The sequence below is a fragment of the Aulonocara stuartgranti genome (assembly GCF_965226115.1).
Source record: "Aulonocara stuartgranti genome assembly, chromosome: 8".
In the NCBI taxonomy this organism is placed as follows: Eukaryota; Metazoa; Chordata; class Actinopteri; order Cichliformes; family Cichlidae; genus Aulonocara; species Aulonocara stuartgranti.
Window position 1 is genome coordinate 9,686,113 of NC_138959.1, and position 23,764 is coordinate 9,709,876.

Below are 23,764 nucleotides of genomic sequence, written 5' to 3' on the forward strand. Positions count from 1 at the left end.
GACAATGGGAATGATAATACGTGAACACCTGAACACCTCTTCTTGTCTCTCGCTCTCTGTTTGCACAGCTGGACAATGTCATGAGGGAGTCAGGGCCAAGGACTGTGTGCAAGACCACATCGTCTGTCATCGTCACCTCCATATCCAGCCCGTCAATATTGCACAGTCCCCCAGGTTACCATGGCAACTTCAAATTGACCAAAAGTCACAGCCCAGTTGCCAAGGAGACCCTTGACATAGCCATGCTGGAGACAACAGCTTTACCATGAACAGCCAGAAAGGAGTGAAAGCGTGTGAAAGTGTGCGTATGTATGCTTCAGTATTTCTCCCCAATTGGGAACTTTTCTTACTAGCATGCTGTTTGCGGGTTATGATAACTGTGGACCCTAGCATTGTTTTTATGCATGCAGTGTACAAGTATGTGTGCGTGCGTGCCCAGTAAATTTATGCATGTGTTTGCACTCATTTGGATTTTTGTCATTTCTGACATATCATGGTGGCTGGAGATTGTTTACCTCAACTGTAAGTAAACTAGCCTTAAACACAAAATGTGAAAGGTGGAGTCGCACTCGGATCACACCTGACCTTTCTAGACATGCTTTCCGGTCATACTTTGTGAGATTTGCCATAAACGGAGATGTTCTTTCTGAATTATTTCAATTTCAAAGTGAAATGTGAATATTCTTTATCTTTACATACAGAAGTCGAATGGCTACTGATGTCATCAGTTTATTCTGCGGTGTTACAACTGAAAGTTTTAAAAAATGTTGAGATTTTATTTTGTGCATAGCGTTTATGTTAATGCGTAGCTACGGAAAAGTGTCAGAATCCTACTTTTGAATTAAGAACCTATTCATGCAAATGAAAAGCATGTTTTCAAACCAATTCTACAATAAAATAGAATCAGAGTTCTTGTTTTTCTTTTACAGTGTTTGCCGATTAAAGGATGTACTCTAAATGATGTATCTAGTATAAATAATGGACCAGACATTTTGTATATTAAAACTGATTAAAATGACTGCTGATAATGTGGAAAAACTGGGCGCACTACTGATCTCACACGTTACCTATTTAAGTCACGTTAAAATTGTAGTGTTCAGCTCCTGCTCCATCTGTACCCACACAGTGTTTGCTGAAAAGCTCTACGTGTTGAAACCTGCTGAAATTTCAGAATGACAGAAACAAAGTACAAAACTTTAATGAAAAGTGTAAAAAAAGATATACAAAGGTCCTCCACAGTTAGGAATTCACCTATGAAGATTAAAGCATTTTTTGTGACTAATCAAAATCGAAAACCTCGCTCACACCCACCAATATTCCACTTCAAGGTTATCCCCCTTGAGCACCAATGGATGGCTTTGAGCACTTCTGCTATTTTTAGATTGCTCTATGCAATTTTTGTATGCCCACACTAACTAGTTAACCACTTCTATTGTTCAAATTAAATTTCACTTTGAACAACACAAGTTCACAAAAAGCCAAATCTGCTGAGTTAGGCCTCACGCCGAGAAACTGCTAACAACTGTTTGGCAACCAATGGAAGAGCAAAATAAGTAACCTGGCAAATACTTGCCAGGTTAGAGAATACCTACCTACTTTTCAACCAGTTAAGTGAAACTGGTTGAACAGAGATATATGGTACTGCAAGAAAACCTCCTAGGAACTGCTAGCAGTTTTAAGTCAAAGATGTAACTTTTGAAACGTGTTGATTTCAACAGTAAGGCACAGCTTTAACTTTGAAGATGAACATTCTTTGTTTCTCGTTTGCATTATAAGGTTCACTGCCACATGGTTGTTAGTTAGCAAGTGTTTGCAGGCAAATCAGCGCAAAGCAGCAACAAGGAGGTTTTTTTCAATCAAAACCCTCTTAACAATTTATTTCACCTAACAATTGCTAGCAACCACAAAGTCATTGGGGTAGTACAACCAAGTCTGAAAAGTTGAATGTGGCTTGTAGTGTAAAGTGCTTTGAGTGGTTAGTGAAACTTAAAAAGCACTATTTAAATGCCAACCTTCTCCACATGATAGCTAGTTTAGTTTTGCACAGAATTTGAGGTCTGCTGTCTCGAGGCCGTCAAAATTTGATTTCTGGGGACAGAATGTAGCAGGAGTGCTGGAACCCATCTGATTGCACACAAGGACATGGCCTTAGAAGGATTAAATTAGAAACCGATTAATTAAAAAACAAATTAAAATGCACCTGCTGGATTTGTACCACTGATTACATCTTTATCTGACTTAACATTAAAAAACAAGTAACAAAAGTTTTATTTGACATGTTTCTAGACTTGGCAATCAGACACACATATACACACATGTAACAGGACAGAAGAGAAGAGTAACTTTGTCATTGATTTTTCCATTCATGGTGACATCAAGCAATACAGATCATACTCAGCAGGTCACAAATGGGTTACAACAGAACAGCAGGTCACCCAACAACACAGTATGAGCGTGTTTGCACGTGTACTGGATGTCCTAGTGTATTTTGCATCACCCCAGATGCCATAATTTAACATATAGATGTATAGGTGACAGTTTGTGAAATCATTCTTTCCCCTAAACATGTTTAGTTCACTTTAGTTTAGTACCGTTATCTCACAAATACAACACTGTTTGTCCACCTCCATACGTGTCCAGTTCCTTTTGAGAGTCCTCAGGTTGCTGCATCATTGACTATGATTGTAAAAACCTTTTTCTTCATGCCTCAGCATAAAATCTAACTCTTGATGTCATTTCTGTCAAATAATGTATTGCGGATTCAAATCTTAGCTAAAAATGCAAGACTTTTTAAAATCTGTTTTCATTATTGCTCATTTGTCTTGTAGTATCTGTTAATGAATGTATTAAAAAAAATACATATTTGAAATATTATGACATGAAAAATGCAAATATTATAAATATGTTGACTTTAAAATCTGCTTTGATGAAGTGAAGGTAAATTTGTTTTCTTTGTATAAAATGTTTTGTGTTGTTTTTATTTATTTTTCTAAATAAAAGATCTCGCTAAATTCTGGAAGGTTGGTTTTGTGATCTTTAAACTTAGTATGTCTTAACTCTTATAGTAAACCATATGCTCTTAAAAATTGCCATTACCAAGTGCTGAAGTGATTTTGTTCAGTTTGTTAAATCTCCAAGCGTCAGATGGTTTTATTCAGTTTTAAAAACTTGGTCTCAAAAGGCAAAACGTTTGTAAGATATTAAAGGTATTTCACATGCATTAATATGCCCATGTGCCCATGTTAGTCTTTTTTCAGTTTAATTTCAGTTGTCTTTAAACACATTACTTAAGTCAACATAAGATGACAATGATGATGATGGATACTTTATATATCATATATTTGTGAAATTCTTATGTTAAGTGAAATTAATGATTAAATGTGGGTTAAAAGAGTTCCGGAGATCTCCCTGTGGACAGTTACCAGAACAGGAAGTGGTGTAATAAAGGTGCTCTGTTGCCTGTCCACTAGGTGGTGCAGTGGGTGGTCAAGATTATGCATGATGGACAACAGTTTGTTCCGTGACCTCTTCTGCACCGCAGCTTCAAAAGTGTCCACTGTCCAGCCAATCACTGCTAATCCTGATCAGTTTATTAAGTCTGTTGGCATCATCAGCTCCAATGCTGTTCTCCCAGCAGATTGCAGCAAAGTAAACTGCACTCACCACAACAGACTGACAGAAAATCTCCATCATTTTCTGGACATATTGAAGGATCTCTGATTAGTAAACAGAGCCTGCTCATCCCGTCTGGTATACAGCCTCTGTGTTGTTCATTTTAACTCCACTTAAAGACTTAATTTTGTCCAGTTTGCCCAGAATTTCTTGTGTGTCGGATCTCTCAGGTGTCTCTTAATGGTGCCCTTCAATGTGTGTCTGTAAGCTGTTGTGCATAAGTGGTATGAGAAACAAACAGAACAAATGAGCTTCAATGACATCTTTGCTATGTGATCATGCTTGTTATTCATTGCAGGAAAGTAATTTCCGAAAAGTGTTCACACTCATGTGAGTGTGTGTTTCACACTCCTCTGAGACATTCTTAGTCAGTTTGTTTTTCATTGCTGACACATGCATAGGATTCATCACACTGTAGATAAGCCCTAATTATACAGTAACAAGTGTATTTACAGCTCATGCACATCAAGAAAATAATAGAATACATAAATGCGCACACATTTGCATGACAAACTAGCCAATCCCATTCACCCATTCCAAATACAAGAACGTTCTCCAGCGGCATTTAAGACACACTGCACAGCCAACAACACTTCACAACAGTATAAAAACACTTTTGGTGTAAAGTACTCTAAAAACACAATGAATAAAAATACATTTATAACAACAGCGGGCAGTGAGAACCCCTCCAGAAAAAAAGTGTGTGTTCAGGTCACTTTAATTTTTTTATATAAATGCTGCAAAAGCCAGTATATTGAGCTTTATTCTGAGATAAGTATACTTAAACTCTAGTGTCTCTTCCATGCCCATTGAGGACATCCATCCATCCATGCATGCATACTCTTCTGCTTGTCCTTATCAGGGTTGTGGGTGGTCTGGTGCCTATACCAGGTATAGGCACCAGACCGCCCGCCAGAGTTAGGCCCTCTGACCACCGTATACTGGTGGCAGTATAGGAATAAAAGATCGCTGACTGAAAACTCTTCCCTGGAACTGAATGTGAGCCCAAAACCTTCAGCTGTTTTCAAATATCTTATTTCTCTTTTTTGGACAGGTGTCTGGGATAGATTAAAACCAGGCGTGATTGTGCTCTAATTCTATCAGAGAGGCCCAGTATGTGACCACGCCACATACATGACTAAGAAATATGATTTAATCAAGTGGTGTCAAAAATGTTTGACAGATTTGTGCGAGTATCATCAAGGTGAATCCATAATCACTGCTGAGCACTGCCTCGAGGAGTAGATTGGCCAGGCTGGCTCAACTTCACTTATTGCTGTTTTTCCACACCACATGCACATGAAACCAGGTGTTTAGTCTCACACCACTGCAAAAACCCTGCCAGTTTGAAGGTGTGTGACTCAGAACTGATTCACAAAAATAATGGGATGTGGTATGTGAAATTAGAAAAACATGCAGTCTGTCACGACCTATTTAACAATGCCTACGTCTGTTGTTTGTGTTTGGTTGTGAATTAAATTGCTTTGTATCACACACACACAAACACACACACACAGAGAGTGTCGGCAACTTAATCAACTGGGTTGGTGTGTTGCTAGAAAACTGGCCTTTGGTAATTTGTTGTTTCCTCTCTCAAACAAAATGAAAGACTGAGAGCCTGAAAGGCAAATGACATCAGCCCACAGACACTGATTACAGACAATAGAGTGCAAGCGGCATGTACTCATAGCACTGAGAGAGAGAGAGCCAAAGAGAGGCAGAAAGAGAGACAGAATGTGTTGCAGTAAGAGGGGTCTATATTGGCGATATGAATCGGCAGTGAAGCATTCTGGGGCTTCGTGTTACAGGCCTTATACGGGCCAGGGCCCCTGTGTCTCTGGCTCTCTCAGCTATTCTTAGGCTGTCTGTCCCTCACCCTCAGCAACCCTACAGGCAAGAAACTCTTCTCCACATTAATACTAATTTAAATGTTCATTTTTGCCACTTTGCATTTGAGTGTTATTGATATTTTTTGATTTCGGGGTAAGAAGTCAGACTTTACTGTTTTCTGCAGTAGCTCAGCCCGACTCTTCTGTGTGTGTACCTATCTGCACGTGTGTGTCTGTGTGCACAAACATATGCGTGTGTGTGTGTCTCCATTTGTGTATCTCAGTGGTTCCATAGCACCTGACCCACCCACCCCAGGGTGTTTGTCCTGAGAGCTGGGAGCAGAAGGGTTGTGAAGCCAGGGCCAAGGGAGGTAAGAGCAACCACCGAGGCACCGAGCGGGACAAAAGGATAGCAGGGGTAGGACGGAGAACAAGGGCACAGCACACAGGAGGGGAAACCGCGCAGCCAGCAGGAGTTGTTTGCAGGAGGAGTGTTGACATTTAGCCGAAGATGAGTACATACACAGTGACTCTGAATGGCCCTGCTCCGTGGGGCTTCAGACTACAGGGAGGAAAAGACTTCAACATGCCCCTCACCATCTCCAGGGTAAGGACAGAGCGACCCTCACAGATTTGTTGTGCAACATAAAGAGAAAGTAATGAGAAATGTGACACTAACGAGACAGCCTGTAATTAGCTTGGAAAGGGAAACCAAAACTTCAGACATCTCAGACTGTGTGCACTGATTGGCTGGCTTAAAGCAAATTGAATAATTCAGTGGTGATAAAACACAAAATACACAGTTCACAATACTGTAAGCAAATGATTAACACCCTCAAACAAAACCTCTGTAACCTTTCCCTGCTTGGATAACTTAGTAAGCATCTTTTTATTTATTTGTTGTTGTGTCAGCAGAAAACCAATCACACAGCACATTCTTCAACTGTTTAATAAAGTGCCCTTAAACCCTTAAATGTAACCTAAAAAGCCTAAAAATCTTTTATTACGCAGCGCAGATTAGATTATTTTTTCCTGCTCTGACTATATTTGACATCTAGCTTGTGTTTGTGTATGCGCATACTGTATATCTGTGTGAGCAGGTGTGGTTTGTGTGTGTGCTTTGGTTATGTAATGTTGCTGTAAGCAGTGATGGTAGGGAGCCTCCGATGTAACCTCCATGGAGACTTCGAGAACAGCAGCAGTGGAAAGATGGGAATAGTTTCACTGCTGCCTGAATTAACGCTGAGTGCTGCTGGCACACTTCAGCTAATTTTCAAGAATACCTACATTTCATCTTGATTAATCACTTTTTTCCTCATCCAAGTCATTAGTTAAGCAAGTGACTATTGAAGTTATTTTAACTGTCAAAACTGTTACTAAATTATTTAAAATAAAAGTTAAAAAAGTTTTATAAGAACTTATAACAAGCATAATTTTCTTAAAAAAAACAAAGCAAAATCTAAAATTCAAGTTAAAAGGAAGGAAAGACTATAACCACTTAGTGTTCAGCAGAGAGACTTTCTCCCTTTCTGATTCTCTGGCAGGCACCACTGGGGGTGTATTTACAGCATTCCCTTTAAATAGCTTTAGGGGAGAGGTGGATGGATGGTTGGGAATGGGACAGGAAAGCAGCGAGCATTGCGAGGAAGCTAACGGCAGCTTGTGTTACCTTTAGTAAGCTTTCTCGTGGTCAGTTTCAGTTTCCTCGTTTGGAGCTGCTCCTGTGGAGAAACAGATGGGCAGGGGGTCGATTTAGGAAATAACAGAGAAAAGTAGGAATGAGGTGGATGCTTGCCTGAGAGTAATCTCTGCTCCCCTCCCACCTCGAGCCCTTCATTCCTCAGGCCTGATTGATGCTCAGCTGGTAATCAGGCTCTGTTATATTGATCCAGACATCTGTTACTTCATTGTCTTCTGATCCCCGTCTTAGGCAGGCGAGGGGAGCTTTGATCTGTGTCCAGGGTAAGATTGTATCATTGGATTTGTTCAGGTTACCTGTGATTGGTCCTGACAAGTTAACATAAAACACTGCAGCTTGACATGTCAGCTCAGGGTGACATTACAGTTTGACGTAACACTGCAGAGGTTTGGATTTCGGACTTTTGCCAAGAACTAATAAAAGGAAAGAGGAATGAAGACATTGGTTTTCCTTACTTCTTGTTATCCAAGCCAAAGCACTTGCCACTAAGAGTGATATTTATTTATATATCTATTGTTATTAATTAAATATATTGATGTTAAAATGTTCTCATTGTGCTTGCCATAGCTGAAATTGTTTTAAAAACTTGACTCTCTCAGAGTTTCACCCACACCACTCTGGTCTATGTGCATGCTCTCTTGAGACTGACATATTTCTAAAGGAGTGAAAACATCTCTCACCATGAAAGCATCTCTCGTTAGTGCATGTGGAAAAAATAACCTAACAATAGCAACATTATGCCTAATATTTGTCCAGCTAATTGATTCAGTGCAGTCTGGCATGCTGTATAAAACCTGCAAGTAACATTTTTTTCCACATGAATTATTCATCGTTCATTTTAAAGACTCTTATTTTGAAGGATGAACGTGTTATATCTAAGGAAAACATGCGTGATGAATTGTTTGGGTGGTGTCGTGCGCTTCGCTGAACTGAGGCAGCAGAAATATTACTTCTCCTTCACCTTGCTTTTCTGGCCTCTTGCACACACGCACACACAAAGACTGAAATGGAAACACTAAAGCAGACAAAGCAGACGTAAAGAGGAAATAAAGACATGACAACAGTGTGAAAAGACACAGCAGACCAATGATAATGTGATCAAATCTTGGGGGAAAAAATGCTTTGTAGTGAGTTTGTAGAGGCTATGATTAAAATAAACAGAAAAAAAGAACAATCAAAGAAGTTTTGCATGAATGTCAGTAGTAGGTGTGTGTGTGTGTGTGTGTGTGTGTGTGTGTGTGTGTGTGTGTGTGTGTGTGTGTGTGTGTGTGTGTTTGAGAGATAGAGAGGGGGCTCACAGGGGTCAATCACTGGCATCAGGAGCATCGCTTATTTTCAACTCTTTAACGAGTTGCCTGTAAGCCTAGACCCAATACTGTATAACCCAGACCGCTGAGCTCACTTAAACCTCCTCTCTGTGTAGTTTAACAGCTAAAACGAGGCTTTGTTGCACAGCTAGAAGTAGGAATACTGCGTTGAAGGTCATACATGAAGGATAACTGAAAGTGACAAAGAAAAGTGATGTAATGCTTTACATAATCTGAAGAATAAAATCTTTTTTCTTGTCATTCAAATTCAAGAAAATCTTCCCATCCCTCTGTTAAGGACCTTCTTCTCTTTCTCTCTTGTTCTGTGTTCTCTAACCGACATGAGACATGTCAATGAAATAAGTTCAGTGTCAGGAATAAAAGTATTCTGCACGCTTTGTGGCTCTGAAATGTTGCTGCTTTTATTTCACTGTTTTTTCTCTGCTGTTGACACTCATTAGACTCGTAGATAACAGTTGGTTACGCTCTGTCAGTTAACATAACTCATCTCCAGAGCTGAAGGATTACTTTAGTTTGCTTCATCGGCTTTTCTCTCCACTAACTTTAAGGCTTATTTACTGTGCCGCTACACACACACAGCATTAATAACTGAGTGAAAAGAGCAGCTACAGTGGAAGCGGAAGTAACACGTCGGCTGGGCGGTTTAAGGCCAACATTAGCAGGCAGATGAACAAACTGTTTGAATCGTATCTTGTGTTTGTAACTTTCTTAAATGCAGGTCAATTTGTACTAAGTGTAACTGCATATGTTTGTCAGTTTTCTGAGGAAGGTGTATCAGTGGCTCTAGCGTGACCTGCTCTGCTGACCCTTTCCTTAGATAACTCCGGGCAGCAAGGCAGCGGGAGGCAGCTTGACCCAGGGTGACATCATCTCAGCTATTGATGGGGTCAGCACCGAGGGGATGACGCACCTGGAGGCCCAGAACAAGATCAAGTCTGCCACCATCAAACTCAACCTCTCAATGCAGAAGTAAACAAGCAGCACACTTATATCTTAACACCCACCCCCACAAACTAAAGTAGGTGATGAAGAAGAAACTTTTAAGGGACTTGAGTTGGATTTGCCTTGTCAATTTGGGCGTTTAAGGAGGAGGACAAAGTGATGAAAGTGATACTTCAGAAAATTAAGGTTCCACTTCACACTTGAGTAAACTAACAGATCCGGGATTCGCTCTGTAACTAGCTGTGATTCCGCGAAATCCCTCTATGTACACACTCAGTTCAAATCAGTTTAATTTTATGAGAGTCTCTTCAATCCGCCTACACAGTTTCCATTTAGACTAAAGGTGAGCACATGAGATTTTTCCAACTTCTAGTTATGCATATGAAAAACTGGCTGATTCTGCAGCTCTAACACCAAAAAAGTGACATGAGGAAAACACATCTGACGTTTTCTCCCTGAACAGAATTTTTTATTTTTTTGCTGTATAATCTACAGATCAAGACGCCCGGCCCCAGTTCCCACGGCAACTCCAAGGATGGACTCACCTATGCCAGTCATCCCTCACCAGAAGGTATAAACACAGCCGCTCTATCATAAAAAAACATACCTAAATGACACACGCAGACCTACTGAATATCATATATGTTGTCTGTTAAATCCTGTGTGTTGGTAAATGTGTTACGTATCCTCGTCTTATACGTGTTTGTAAGAATATGATTAACTATTTTATAATGGTGCCATCAGGCAGTGACCTGCTGCCCTCTAGTGTAAAATATTCACAGTGCAACTGAAGGGGAATCACTACAGGGAGGTCAGAGGTCAGCAAAAGAAAAGCAAAACACCAACAGAACAACTGCTAAACAAGCTGCTAGCTTTGGTTTAATTTAAAAGATTCATTTTTCATCTCTATATATCCATCTATCTTGACATTCTCCCATTTTTAAGGCATTACAAGAGGAACATTTTGCAGGAGAAGTTCAAAAGAAGGATCAAGAGTCTTGTGGAATCCTCCTGGACAAAAAACCCTGCAAAAGAAATCTCTTCCCAGCTTCAAGATCTCCACCAAGCCAACGGGGGCAGTACAATTCCCCAATAGGCCTTTACTCCCCCGAAACTCTCAGAGATATGATTGATATGCAGGGCAAAATAGGCGAGGGATCAGCATCGGCCAGAAGAGTTTCATCGCTGGGGTAGGTTAGCACACTTTAACCACCGGTTAAATAATACGGAGAGAAGAAGATAACTAATCTGGGGGGGGGAGCCAAACAGAGCTCACCCAAGGAATGAAGCCACACCTCCCTCATTTAACCAAAGATTAACAGAAAATATACTCAGAACTTTCCACTGCTATTCCAGTACGCATAACCTCTCACACGTGGCACTATTTTAGGAGCGTGCATACAAATGCACCTGGCCTGCATCCAGGTAACAGAACGGGAGGAGCGCAGGATCATTTGAGGATATTTGGAGCCTCTTTACTAAAGGTCACATTCCCTCAGTACTACATTTAAATATCTCAGAACAAAAACTGACTCTTCAAGATGAAAACATAAAGCCAGTGAAATGATGCTGCCATCAGCAACATCGTCACCAAAGAAGTCTTTTTGCTGTTTCGGCTCCCCAAGTTGGTTTTTTGAAGATTTTATCATCTGGGGAATGCATCCCTCTTATTGCACACATGGGAATGAAAGCCCACAACAAAGGTTTTATTCTTGTTTGAAGCAGAGACATGCTGTTTTTGTGAGTGTCGCTGATGCGAAGGTAAAAGCTCTGCAGGTATAGCAAAAACAAACCCGCTGTACAGGTGCTGACTTACGGTTCTCTGAGCTCATTCAAAAAACCAAAAAACAAAAGGTGTCAGATTCTGTTTGTTTTTTTATTCAATAGATCTAAATAATTAGGTATTAATTTTGTTGTTTTTTGTTGCTTTTTTATCTTTGTTTTCGCCTTCTGGCTATCTGTGTGTTTAGATTCAGAAAACAAACCAATAACATTTATTTTGATTAAACAATTCTAAGGGAAAAATGCAGAAACATTCATTAAAAATTAAAGTCAGAATTTGTAAAACTGTTTTGGTTTTTCACCCCTAAAATAGCAACAATGTTTTTCAGTGGATCACATATTTAATAACCTGTAACTGACTAATCTTTTCTGCTGTATTGTGCTGTTATCACTGAATTATTCAGCGTAATAGTGGCCATTTATTTCAGCATTGTGCTTTTCTCTTTCTAAATTTATCAGTTTTGAGAATATAACTGTAGGGCCCCACTATAGTAAATTTTAGAGTTGATATTCATGTAATGAAAGACATCCTTATAGAGGGTGATTTTCAGCTCCACAGAAAACCAAGGGATTGACTCAAAATTAGTTCCAACGTCGAGGGAAAATGCCACTATAATAATAATTTTTCTTCTGTGTTCACAGTGCATTATTGGGCTACATAATATATTTTTTGGACAAAACATAATATAACACATTCTGCACATTCTTATATATACTTTCTAAACAGATACCAGAAAAACAGCACTTTCTTCAACTCATATTTCCACCTAACAAAGCTCAGGTTGGCTCCATTTCTTTCTTATTCTTCTTTTTTGGTGTCCGTAAAGTCATATTCATGTTGCATATTTGATCTGGAAGTTCCCATACCTGGAGTCTGGTGGGAGTTGAATTATGGCCGCTGTTGAGCGGTCTCTTCTCAGAAGGATGGCATGTGTTTGCGTGAAGTCTCAGTCATGGAATACGTGTAGAGTTTAATTAAGGGTGTAACGTGTTTGGCCTCTGACATATCACAGCCACGTATCAGTCTCCCCCTAATCTGTTTCCCCTCTGCTGAGCCCTTACAGTAACAGCCAATGGGAAGTCAGGTGTCAGAAAAACGTGCTCCATGCAGAGCACAGGATGATGACGGCAGCGTCATGCCAGCAGCCCCACCTCACTGAGTACATGCGGACACACACACACACACACACTCGGAGAGGACGAGCAGCTGTTGTACGCAGTTATGGAATGTTCCGCTCTGGTTACACACCATCATCCTGAATCCCCTGAAGGCCAAACCTGAGAAAGGACACCCCGTCTATAGGGAGATGCCTCATACGTGATATGTTTCACTTTACTGTACCCTGAACACATCCATGTACTGTAGAGACAAACATTTATGTGTCTCACCACTGTGGAATTGAACACATTTACACTGACAATATGAAGTTGGCAATGATTCCTCGCATAAGAGGAAGTCAGTCTCTCTGAAGATTGAAATCATTCAGGCTTAAAATCTCACACGATATTGGTTATGCTGCACTATGTGTAGCTCATTAAAACTATCAGGCACTCTGTTTGTCCTCTCAGTTTATTTTGAAAACAGCAACAGAACTCACAAATACTCACAAACTCAAAGCACATTCAAACTGACCTCTGCAGTAGGTGAAAATTTAATAAAACTATATAACTGTGTCTGGGATAGGCCCCAGTCTCCTCTGCTACTCTGAGTTTATTAGCGGTTAATAAGCTAGATGCATGGATGGATGGACAGACTGAACTATTGCCATATCATTAGCCTTGTCTTGTGCCCATATTAAAAATGAAACAACACTGAAAACCACCATTTGTTCCAAGTAACCCTGAGAATAAGAGTGAAATGGATGCAGATTTATGAAGGTGAATTTGTGTGAAACTTTACAAACTCCTGTTTTAGCAGGTTTTAAGAGCCCAGAGTGTAACCTTTTATACATGAGACAGATTCTTGGCAAAAGCTAAAGTGAAACCAACATAAATATTTCCATATGCAGGGTTAGAAATCTGCAGTAACTTGTCTGTGCCAGCCTGTGTTCATCTATCTGTAATGTCTGCTGTTCTGACATAAGTTGAGCGGGTGGTTTGCGTTCTGTTTTGTGTGGTTGTGTATATTTTTGTCTGTTCTGCGCTAAATGTGTCTACATCCCTGTCGTCCTGTGTCATGTGACTGAAACACTTCTGCTCCTGTCAGTCACTCCTGAGGTTTCAGGGGTAGCAGGGAAATATCCCAGTGATGGGAAAAAGGCTGCTATTTTGACCAGTACATGGGATTACACATGAGCACTGTAGCCGGATGGTTTCCTGCAACGCACATAGGGCTATTGTTATCCACAAAAAATACCTGTAGTGATTCACCACATTCCCTCCTTTTGTCTATTTGTCTCTCTTTGTGTGTCGGTTCCTCTGGTGTGTTTCAGGTTATTGCAAACACAGCTGCAAAGTCAGTACCTTAATTTATTTTTACAGCATTTCATGTGCATGAAGTGAAGCGCAGCAGTATTAGCAATTTTCGATCATCCACTCGTAACTTTGGTGTGAGGTTGTGGGATTTGTGTGTTTGTGGTTGAACTAAAGCTTCCTTGTAGCTGTTGGGCTGCACTGAGCGTGGTGTTCACAAGCTAAAAATTCAAGTCATGTTAAAATCATCTGGTCCCCAGAAGTGGAAAATGGCAGACTACCACATTACTTTGGTGACTTTGGCCAGAATCTCTACTTTTCTCCATGTCACAAGAAATGACTGTGCATCGTTCTTCACTTTGTTTATCTGACAGCTCTGCTGCCATTTACTTTATCATAAAAATGTAACATGCCTGCCAAGATTACATTGTAGCCAAGAGACGAGTTCCAACGTTACTTACATTTTGAGACAAAGAAACCAAAACAGACTGTAAATTTTAGCGCTGACACAATTTTATTTCTCCCTTAAATAATTATTTCATTTTCATTTCATTTCATTAAGTTTATTGATCCCAAAGGAAATTGTTTAAGGCTGCCGGCATTCCAGCATCAGCACTGAACTCATAATGTACTGAGACATTTACCTGCATTTCCACTTCTGCTGGTCCTTTTAATCAGTTTTACTGTGTGTGAAATTCATAACAGATATGTTATGTATTTGCAGTACTATGCCTATATCAGTATAACTGAGTGCATCATTTTAAACATGCCAGTGATGACCTGTCAGTTTGGCCTGCTGGGTGCCTGAAACATTAGCATGTTTGGTTTTCTTTGGACTTGTTTGTTTGTCAAGTAAAAGCTAAGAGTTTAGAAATGTTCAAGAGATGATGTCAAAGACCTTTTAGTTTCTGTTGACATGCTGTGTCCCAATTCCACAAATATTAGAAATATTAATTCACTGGTATTAAATATTTATCCAGTAGGATCTGAACATTTGCCGCACATAGTACACGAATAATGCTGTGTTTAGTTCCCCTCTAAAGTTGGGTGTTGTAGCTTGGAACAACGTGATTCCCGATTTGAGCATTTTCAACTTGGAAAATCAAGAAACACTATTTTATTTATTTATTTATTTTTTTGCTCCTTAGGTAAAGCCTGTCATGTGTGACAAGCACTTAAAAGCCACCGCAGCCCATAATCGATAGAGCCCGGTCAGTGATCTGTCTGTGGCTTATTTATTAGCAAGTCACAAATATGCAACAATACAGATGAAAAGTTTTACTGTTTACATTCGCTGCTGCCATCTAGAATAGTTTCAGTCGAGATGGTGGGGTTGCTCCAACTTTCCAAGTTTGAAATCCGATTTTAAGGCAGAGTTCCAGGTGAAAGTTCCATTTCTGAACTTGGAAATTCTGACTTCAGCTGGATTGCACTGTAAGAAGTTAGCATATGACATATGCAGCAGCTAATGTCCCTTCCAAACAGTGACAGCAGGATGCAATGCTCCCTGTGTCAACTAGATTATTTTTAAAATATACTTCATTGTGGCTTCAGCATTAAAAGTGAAAGAGCTGTTAGGTTGTCTCTATGTCTATGGGCACTTAAATACTGTTAATAAATTGTGAACTTTTAAGTGATGTTTGTAGACAATCCCAAACTTTGATGGTGTAAGTCAACATATGTGGCATGGTGGTGCAGTGGTTAGCACTGCTTCCCCACAGCAAGAAGATCTGGGGCTCGAATCCAGTCTGGAATCACACATTTTTCCATGTTTTGGATCTGGGACACAGCTACAGTACAGAGTGGTGAATATTTGCTAACCACTACAGCGGTACAACAGCCCCCCCTTTCTGCCGATTGCATGACTACACCTTGACCTTGCCTTTTCGTTCCCCTCATATCCCCGTCTGTTAACGCCTCATGTTTAAACCCTTCACCCCACACCTGAAACCTTCTTCTTTTACCCACTGACCTTTCACCCTTTCCACCTGCTCTGACAGTGTGGAGTACACCCCCAGCTTCAACCCCATTGCTTTGAAAGACTCAGCCCTGTCCACCCACAAGCCCATTGAAGTGAAGGGTCCAGGAGGAAAAGCCACTATCGTTCACGCTCAGTACAACACACCAATCAGCATGTACTCACAGGACGCCATCATGGACGCTATCGCAGGGCAGTCACAGGCAAAGGGACACGACAGGTGAGGACACACAACTAAACCAATCCCGCCCCCAGGTGTTTTATACCTCTTTTGCACTCACCATTTGATGACATCACACTGACTGAACAAAGCCACGTGTTTAGAAATTAAAGGGTCAGTTACTCAAATGACAAAAATCCCCATATTCATTCACTCAATCTTCACTTGCTGGTTATATTAAGGCACTAAAATCTACTTTGATTGTCAGATTGGTTTAAAATATGCCTCTGTGTGTAAATGACACACCAAAAAGTAGTTTGCAAGTCAACTTGTGAGTTATGAATGAGAATCCCATTTTACTGTTGCCATAACGCAGTAGGTCACAGCATCACTGCCACTATGAGATGCCAATGTGTCTGATAAAACAGCAGTGGTTGATGAAACTGACCTTTTAACTTTTGCCTGAAAAGCTCCAAATAAGGTGGAGCTTCTGAGCATACGTTAAGCCTACGCTGCTACAAATAGGGTGTCTATAGTGGTGTAGTGTATGCCCGGGCTTTTCCTTGTTGTCTATGTCCATGCCGAGTACTCCTCCGTGCCTTCACCCACTTTCCTCTGCTCATTCCATCCAACCAACCAACCACACCCGCGCTGTCCTCCACCCATCCCTCCCCATCCTTCCTTCCTGGTTGTGACATGAAGTGAAGAGGCAGGCTCCCCCTTGGCGTAAGTACAGCAGAGCTGCTTTTCCGTCTCGCCTCTCCTCATCCGTGCGTCTCCTCTCGTCTCACGACTTCATAATAGCTTGCGCATTGTGCCATGTGTCTCATAAACTAATGCCCGACTGAAAAATGTCTGAAAATCCTCCAGCCTCCTGTATACAGAATTTATGTTTTTATGTGTTTGTCTGAAACATCACATCAAAGTGTTTGATGCACACTAACCATGAGGTTGTCATGGTTATGTGTGAGGAAGTACCGTGGGTACTTTGGCCTTAGTGTGAGAGTGCAAGTCGAGTTTAGAGTCATACTCTGAAAAAAGGAGCCAGTATCATCACAGCTTCGGGAACCTGATGGGATTTCATCTGATGCAGTTTTATGGCATGGGAATGTTCTGAGTATCACAGGTTTTTAAAACATCTACTGAATCACTTACTAACTGCTGTGTACATGCTCCTGAGTATTTACTGTCATGAAGACTACAAGACAGTAAATACAGGCACTTAAGGTAAAACTATAGATCAACAGAACAGAATTGAATATGATGGATTAACACATAAACTATAAAAATGTAATAATTAACCTTAATGTAAAAAATGCCCATGATTGTATAAAATTCAATATTTAGTGGGTTTTCAGTGGGTGTTAATACTGCAGATTTCAGCAGGTCTTTCCAGTTTCAGGTCTGTTACACACTGAGATTAGAGACTTTCAAGAACTCCTAAAAAGCAAAGAATTATAGACACATACAAATATGCATACAGTGCTGTGAAAACGTCTTTGCCCCCTTCCAGATATCTTCATCTTTTTCATATTTGTCAGACTAAAATGTTTTAGATAATCACAGAAATTTTAATGCTAGACAAAGATAACATGAAATGATGCAAAACCCTTGGCAGAAAGAACTGCAATCAAGTTTTTTTTGATAACTTTGAAGGTTTTTTTTGTATTATTATTAGCATGAATAGCCTGTTTAAGATCATGCCAAAGTTTTTCAGGTCACTGCAACCTTGATTTGGGTTTTTTGTGCCATTCAGAGATGGACTTGCTGGTGTTTTTCGGATCATTGTTCTGCTGCAGCCCAAGTCCGTTTGAGCTTAAGGGTCCAAATTGACGGCCAGATATTCTCCTTTAGGATTTTTCATAGAGAACAGAGTTCATGGTTCCATCAGTTGCAGCAAGTCATCCAGGTCCTGAAGCAGCAAATCAGCCCCAGACTATCACACTACCACCACTGTGCTTGACTGTTGACATGATTTTCTTTTTATGAAATGCTGTAATGGAACTTAAATCTTGCAAAAACTTTACGTTTTGGCTCATCAGACCATATATTGTTTTCCCAAATGTCTTGGGCATCATTAAGATGTTTTTTTTAACAAATGTGCAGAAAGCTTTTGTGTTCTTTTTTTGTCACCTGTTATTTTCTCCTTGGAAGTCTCCCATGGATGCCATTTTTTTTCCAGTCTCTTTTTTGTTGTTGTTGAACCATGAACACTGACCTGAACTGTGACACGTGAGGCTTGCAGTTCTTTAGATGTTGTTCTGGGTTCTTCTATGACCCCTTGGATGAGTCATCATTCACTCTTGTTGTACGTTTGGCAGGCAAAAGTTTCACAACTTTACCACTAATTGATGATTTAACAAAGGGCAATTAGTTTTTCACACAGGGCCTGGTAGGTTTGGATATATAACTGTATTTTGTATTTATTTGGGTTTTGTCTAGTATTAAAATTTGTTTAATAATTTTAAATATGTCAAAACTAAATGTAAAAACTAAGAAATTAGGAAGGATGCAAATAATTCTTCACAACACTGAATTAAAAGAGTGATGCTTTAGGCAATTTTACTTTTTGTTCCAATATTTGTTTTTGGTGTACAAATATTCTACTACTCTAATATCGTTAGGTGGTAGTGTATCATGGGCACTTAATACATGATCTAGTTTCAGCTTTTAAAGGTTGGGCCTTAACATCCATCATTGTTCCGATGACGTCTAACTGAACTCTTTGTCCTGCAGTGGTGTTCTGCCCATCAAGGAGCCTGTGGTAGATTGTGCATCTCCAGTGTACCAGGCAGTGATCAGGCCAGGAGAGCCCCTGGACATGACTGACTGGGCTCGCCGCGCTGCCAACCTGCAGTCTAAAAGCTTCAGGATTCTGGCCCACATCACTGGCACCGAATTCCGTCAGTACACTGACTCCACCTTATCTTCTTGTCCTTTCATCCTTTATGATTTCATACCCTCTCCCTGAATGTGCCCGATACTTCTCCTTCCAAATCCTCAATTAGTTATCATCTCATTGAGAGATCTTACTAAATGCTCTTGTTTATGTCTGTCAATGCAGTGCAAGACCCAGATGAGGAAGCCCTGCAGAAGTCAAGGTAAGAGTGGTCTTTTAATGGTGCGTGACCAGTCTACTGACAGTTGGAGACATTAGAGAGGTTCAGATACTTTAGCAAAATTGAAAAATTACATCAACTGGCATCAGCTACCTTGTCTTAAAGAAAAATGCATAGAAAGCTAAGCTGAACTGAAGTGGATACTTCAACTTAAAAGGGTTTAAGAAAGGTATTGCATTAACTGTTTATTGCAGCCATTTTTATACATAGCAATCCACTTTCATATGCTCAAAAGTAACTGGACAAACCAACATAACTTTTAATGGAAGGATTGTTTCTAATGCTTGGATCCCTGCTTGAAACCCTGCTCTGCCAGGCCTTTACTGCAGCCAGCTTTCCTTCTGCTTTAAGGGTCTCTTTGACTTAACTTTTATATCTAATAACCTATTTTGACACTAGAACATCATATTTTGAATTTTGCCTCAGCTAATTATTCATTTGCACTGTCAGATTAGTTTTGCAGAACTTGGTTGAATCTGAGCAGAGAGCTCAGCTGCTTCTATTAGGAACGTATCAGCAATAAATACTAGTAAACCAGCTCCACTGGCTGGCAGCTATATACGCCCATGCTTCAGTACGCTGGCATGCTTTAGATCATGACTTGCTCTTTTCCTTCTTCATACTCTTCTCCTTCCATCATTTTTGTGCAAGTTAATCTTGTACGTCTTGAGAGTTGTTTTTTGACAACCTCTAAAGAAACACTTTACTATCATCAGTTTATTTCAGAAAGGAGAGACACCAAGATACAGAATACAATTAATCTATTTGACGATTAGACTCTGATGACTCCCAGTGATAGGAATTAGGATAGGACCCCCTGGAGTCTAAGCCTCCATCTTCATCTTCATCGTCACCGGTGTTTAAATGAAGCTCTGAGTGACAAGAGTGGGACAGAGTGCAGGCTGATTGGCTCAGAGAAAGTGGGCAAGAAGATGATTGGACTAGAGCAAGGATGTTGCCATTGAGTTTGATAGCATGGAAACCTGACAGTGATCGAAACAATATCCTCCTGAGACCCAGCCTATTCATTTTTGTCCTCTGTAATGGACATTTGTTTTTAATCTGTATCCTTTGACTTATTTGAGCGACCCTACTAAGTCTCAATGTGCTCAATAGAGGACATTCTGGCATTTCCAGTGATATCTCATGTTTGGGTGGTCTCTTTTACCTCCAAAGAGGAAGGAAATCACGAAAACAGAAAAATACTTTTTTCCTCAGTTCTCTGGAATCCACTTGGAAAAGTGGTGCACTATGTTTAAAACTGGCTTTTTCTTCTGTAATACACTTTGATGATGTACAGATGAAAAATTATAAAGAAGTGTGTCACTCTCCAAATATGCATGCACCTAACCGTAAACTAAAAAGTGTTATTTATTTAATTTCTTTCCCCACGCACACACATATTGTTTTCCCTACCATCAGAGAGAAGTTTGAGTCGGAGGTCAAAGGGCCCCGCTTTGCCAAGCTGAAGAACTGGCATCATGGACTGTCTGCACAGATCCTTAATGTCCAGGAATAAAGAGGAGAAGGTGAAAGCAAAGGGAAAGAGAAAGAGAGAGAGGGGGGAGGAGGAGAACATGTAAAGGACGACATGGACAAAAGGAGGAAAAAGAGATAAATTATGGAGAGAGATAAGGAGCAAGAGGAGGAGCAAAGTGCTCGGGAATGTGACATAGTATTGTAGCCCAGATTAGTTTGATGAAAGATACTAAATGTTAGTGTAAGAATGCTAAATGTTAAATGTCAAATATATCTGTCAGCTGCTAAAACCTGATCTAGCATTTGGGTTTTTCTTTCCTTGTTTCCTTTTTGTTTGGGTTCTGTCTCTCTTATGTGAAAGGGAAATTGTACAAAAAATGAAGTATTCAAGTGAAAATGCAGAAATTATGTTTCTTTTATGCACCAGTACGTAAACAAACATATGAATTTTAACACTATGTGCATGTTTGTGAGGCAGCACACATAGAGATGTATCTAAATGCACCAATACAGTATGTAAAAAAACAAATGCACTGATATGAATGTGAATAAATGTTTTCTTAAAACAATACGGCTGAATGAACTGCTGTAAACCGCTGGAAACATGGTGTGGTGCTATGATTGAGACGTTCATCAATCGTGTTTCCTGTCATTTCTGTTCCTGATGGAAAAGCAGAAGCAGTCTTTGACTTTGCAAACCAGGATAAAAACTAAACCAAAAACAAAAGAGCATCTAACAGCTTTTGACAGGATAATAAGATGATTGTTTATTTGCTTGTGGCACCGCTGGCACTGGCACAGCTGTGATAACAGGGCTGACAAAGCCTTAGATATGAACACAGCATGTGGAGCCACAATCTTCAGCTTTTATTTTAAGGCAACGCCATTAAACTTTTTCTTATTTTCTAACATTCACTTCTCAAAACAAATTAATAAAACACTGAAAACATATCAGATCTCAATGGAAAAATGGAAAAAATGGTGCTCAGTAGTTTGTATGGCCCCCATGTGCTTATATGCATGCATAACAGTGACAGCTCCTAATGGGATGACAGGTTTCCTGGGGTTTCTCCTTCCAGAGCCTGGGCATTGTCGTGCACCAGGAGGAACCCAGGACCCACTGCACCAGCGTAGTGTCTGATATTGGGTCCAGAGAGTTCATCTTGATACCCACAACAAACCTTTTGGCAATTGCATCTCCTGGAGGAGTTGGAGTAGTTGTGCAACCTCTGTAGGGTCCAGCTATTGCCTTATACTTCCAGTAGTGACACCGAGAACAGCCAAATGCAAAGCTAATGAAAAAACGGGAAACATGAGGTGGGAAAAAATATCAGTGACCTCCATCTGTAAAATCATTTCTGTCTTCGGGGGTTGTGTCATTGTTGCCTCTCTTGTGCACCTGTTTTTAATTTCATTGATACCAAAGCAGCAAAAACAACTCCCTCTGCTACTTAACTGACCAGATTGATTGGCTGGATGCTGTACTCTAAAATCCCCCTTTCAAATTTTTTAGCAGTGTATACTGTGGCAGTGAGTTAGCATCCAGGGGTTAACAATATTAACTCTTTGTTTAGTTCTGTTTCTTCACCAACACATGACAAAGATATTTGGCTGTGTTTTTCTGCTATTCGCTCCCCAACCAGCTACCTAATGTTTCTGCACTTTCTGGTGAAAACTGACACACCAAACATGGACTTGACCAGTGAGGCCACAACAAAAAATATTAAAATACAGAACCAAAAATTCAATTTCTAGAAAGAAAACTTCTGCAGAGCAGAGGGGAACTGCATGAAGGGGGGCTACCAGCAAGGCTCTTTTCAGGTAAACAGTTTATCGTTCATAGTCGTGCACGTTGACTTGGACTTGGCTACAAAAGATTTGCAAACAGCATCAGTGACTGATGATCATACATCTTATGACAACAGCTGAAGTCTAAATAACCCCCCATCACTGCCATAATGCTGCGTCATGATGCGATGAGTCCTGTGAACACCAGAGGGCAGTCAAAGACCTGAAGGAGGGACCCTCCGCCTCTGCAACAGCAAAACAGCGCTTCATGGATCACGGTGTTCTAGCTTCATCCCTTCCTTTATCTAGTATTATACAGTGAATATAATTATTTTCCTACTTGCCAACATTTTAATATCAAACAACTGTTTTGTTTTGTTTTTTGAAAAAAAAAATGGAGCTTGTGTAAAGTGGGATTTAGCTGGTGAGGAATAACCTGTAGATAAGTCACATGACTCTGATATTGATTACTTTTCGTTGATTTGCAGATGTTTTACAAGCTGATATCCAACAAATGCACAATATAAAGTAGAATTCAGTGATTGAATCTCGTGTGCATCATCACCTTTATTAGAAATCGATGTCTGCTACCCTTCCTACAGCCTTACATGAATACCACAGCCTCTTCTGCACTAGTCCAATACAGTGAATCAGTGTATTCTTTATTACACTACCGCAAACCAACCAATGTAGCCTAGTATCTTCATTAAACCTTTGACTAACACAAAATTATTATTCAAGTACAGTTTATTTTGCAGGATATTTCACAAAAACAGCAAAATACCAAGTACGGATCCAATGTGTGATTTAAAAGCTAAACTTTTGAAAATAATCTCACATTTCTTCTCCTGTGCGTTTCACTGCATGTCACTCCAACTTTACATGTGCACCGCGAACGCATCACAGGGACGAGAAGAAAAAAAGGATGTGTTGAGGGTGTAGCGGGTCGTGGGACGTTTTTGTTTTTATTACTGAGCAAGTATATCTCCATGTTTTCACTGGAAGCAACACCAGGCAGCAGCACACGGAAAATTACCTTAACCTGCCTCAGATTTAATGACTGAAGGTGCTGAAGGTTCCGGATCATTTCAAACCCTGGTTGTGATATCAATGTCACTCAGAATCACTGCACTGCTGAATCGGCATGTCTGAGTGAAACAGAAAGAGGAGGAGGAGGAGGAAGAGGAAGAGCGGGGCTGTTGTGACTCATTCAGGTGAAGATGACAAAGCAATTTCTCTCCAATCACAACCACAGAAATAGCTGTAGATGCTCTCTTTGTCTTTCTTAATGCATTCTGATTCAGCTCAAGTGGTAAAAATAAAAAAATCTGAGCTGATGGCAAAGCATTAATATAAACAGCAATACTATAAGTAAAAAGAATAGAAAAACATATAAATAAAGTATCAACTGAGAACATTTTGCTAAGAAATTAAAAACAAAGGAAGCAAATGTTTGGGACAAGCTCTGTGATGCAACTGCAGATTACATTGCAAAATTTAAGGATGCATATGATCTGACAAGAGGATCTGTCGGTTATGTAACCAGCGCATGGAGCCTCAGCATCTACAAAGGTGT

At 40.1% G+C, this 23,764-nt stretch overlaps 2 protein-coding genes across 8 annotated transcripts in view; both read left to right on the forward strand.

Annotated features, from left to right (window-relative positions):
- The window catches only part of LOC309712488 (melanopsin-A-like), a 39,177-nt gene extending 36,188 nt beyond the window's left edge, over nucleotides 1-2,989 (forward strand). For all 5 annotated transcript variants that reach the window (XM_082543301.1, XM_082543299.1, XM_082543302.1 and 2 more), the window contains one exon: nucleotides 69-2,989. In XM_082543301.1, coding sequence (XP_082399427.1) covers nucleotides 69-269 — 201 coding nt within the window. In that variant the 3' untranslated portion in view covers nucleotides 270-2,989. The remainder of the gene's footprint in view (nucleotides 1-68) is intronic.
- Nucleotides 2,990-5,538: 2,549 nt separating this feature from the next.
- On the forward strand, nucleotides 5,539-20,969 carry ldb3b (LIM domain binding 3b). 3 transcript variants are annotated; one of them, XM_082543304.1, is made up of 10 exons: nucleotides 5,539-5,565; nucleotides 5,786-6,108; nucleotides 9,346-9,497; nucleotides 9,966-10,041; nucleotides 13,685-13,707; nucleotides 15,665-15,862; nucleotides 16,505-16,528; nucleotides 18,539-18,705; nucleotides 18,867-18,903; nucleotides 20,344-20,969. In XM_082543304.1, exons 2-10 carry the CDS (start codon nucleotides 6,013-6,015, stop codon nucleotides 20,438-20,440), a joined length of 870 nt encoding a protein of 289 aa, XP_082399430.1. In that variant the 5' UTR covers nucleotides 5,539-5,565; nucleotides 5,786-6,012; the 3' UTR covers nucleotides 20,441-20,969. The 3 variants fall into 3 exon arrangements, with proteins under 3 accessions (XP_082399430.1, XP_082399432.1, XP_082399431.1); XM_082543305.1 differs by having other exon boundaries at nucleotides 5,544-5,655; XM_082543306.1 differs by lacking the exon at nucleotides 16,505-16,528.
- Nucleotides 20,970-23,764: the final 2,795 nt, after the last annotated feature.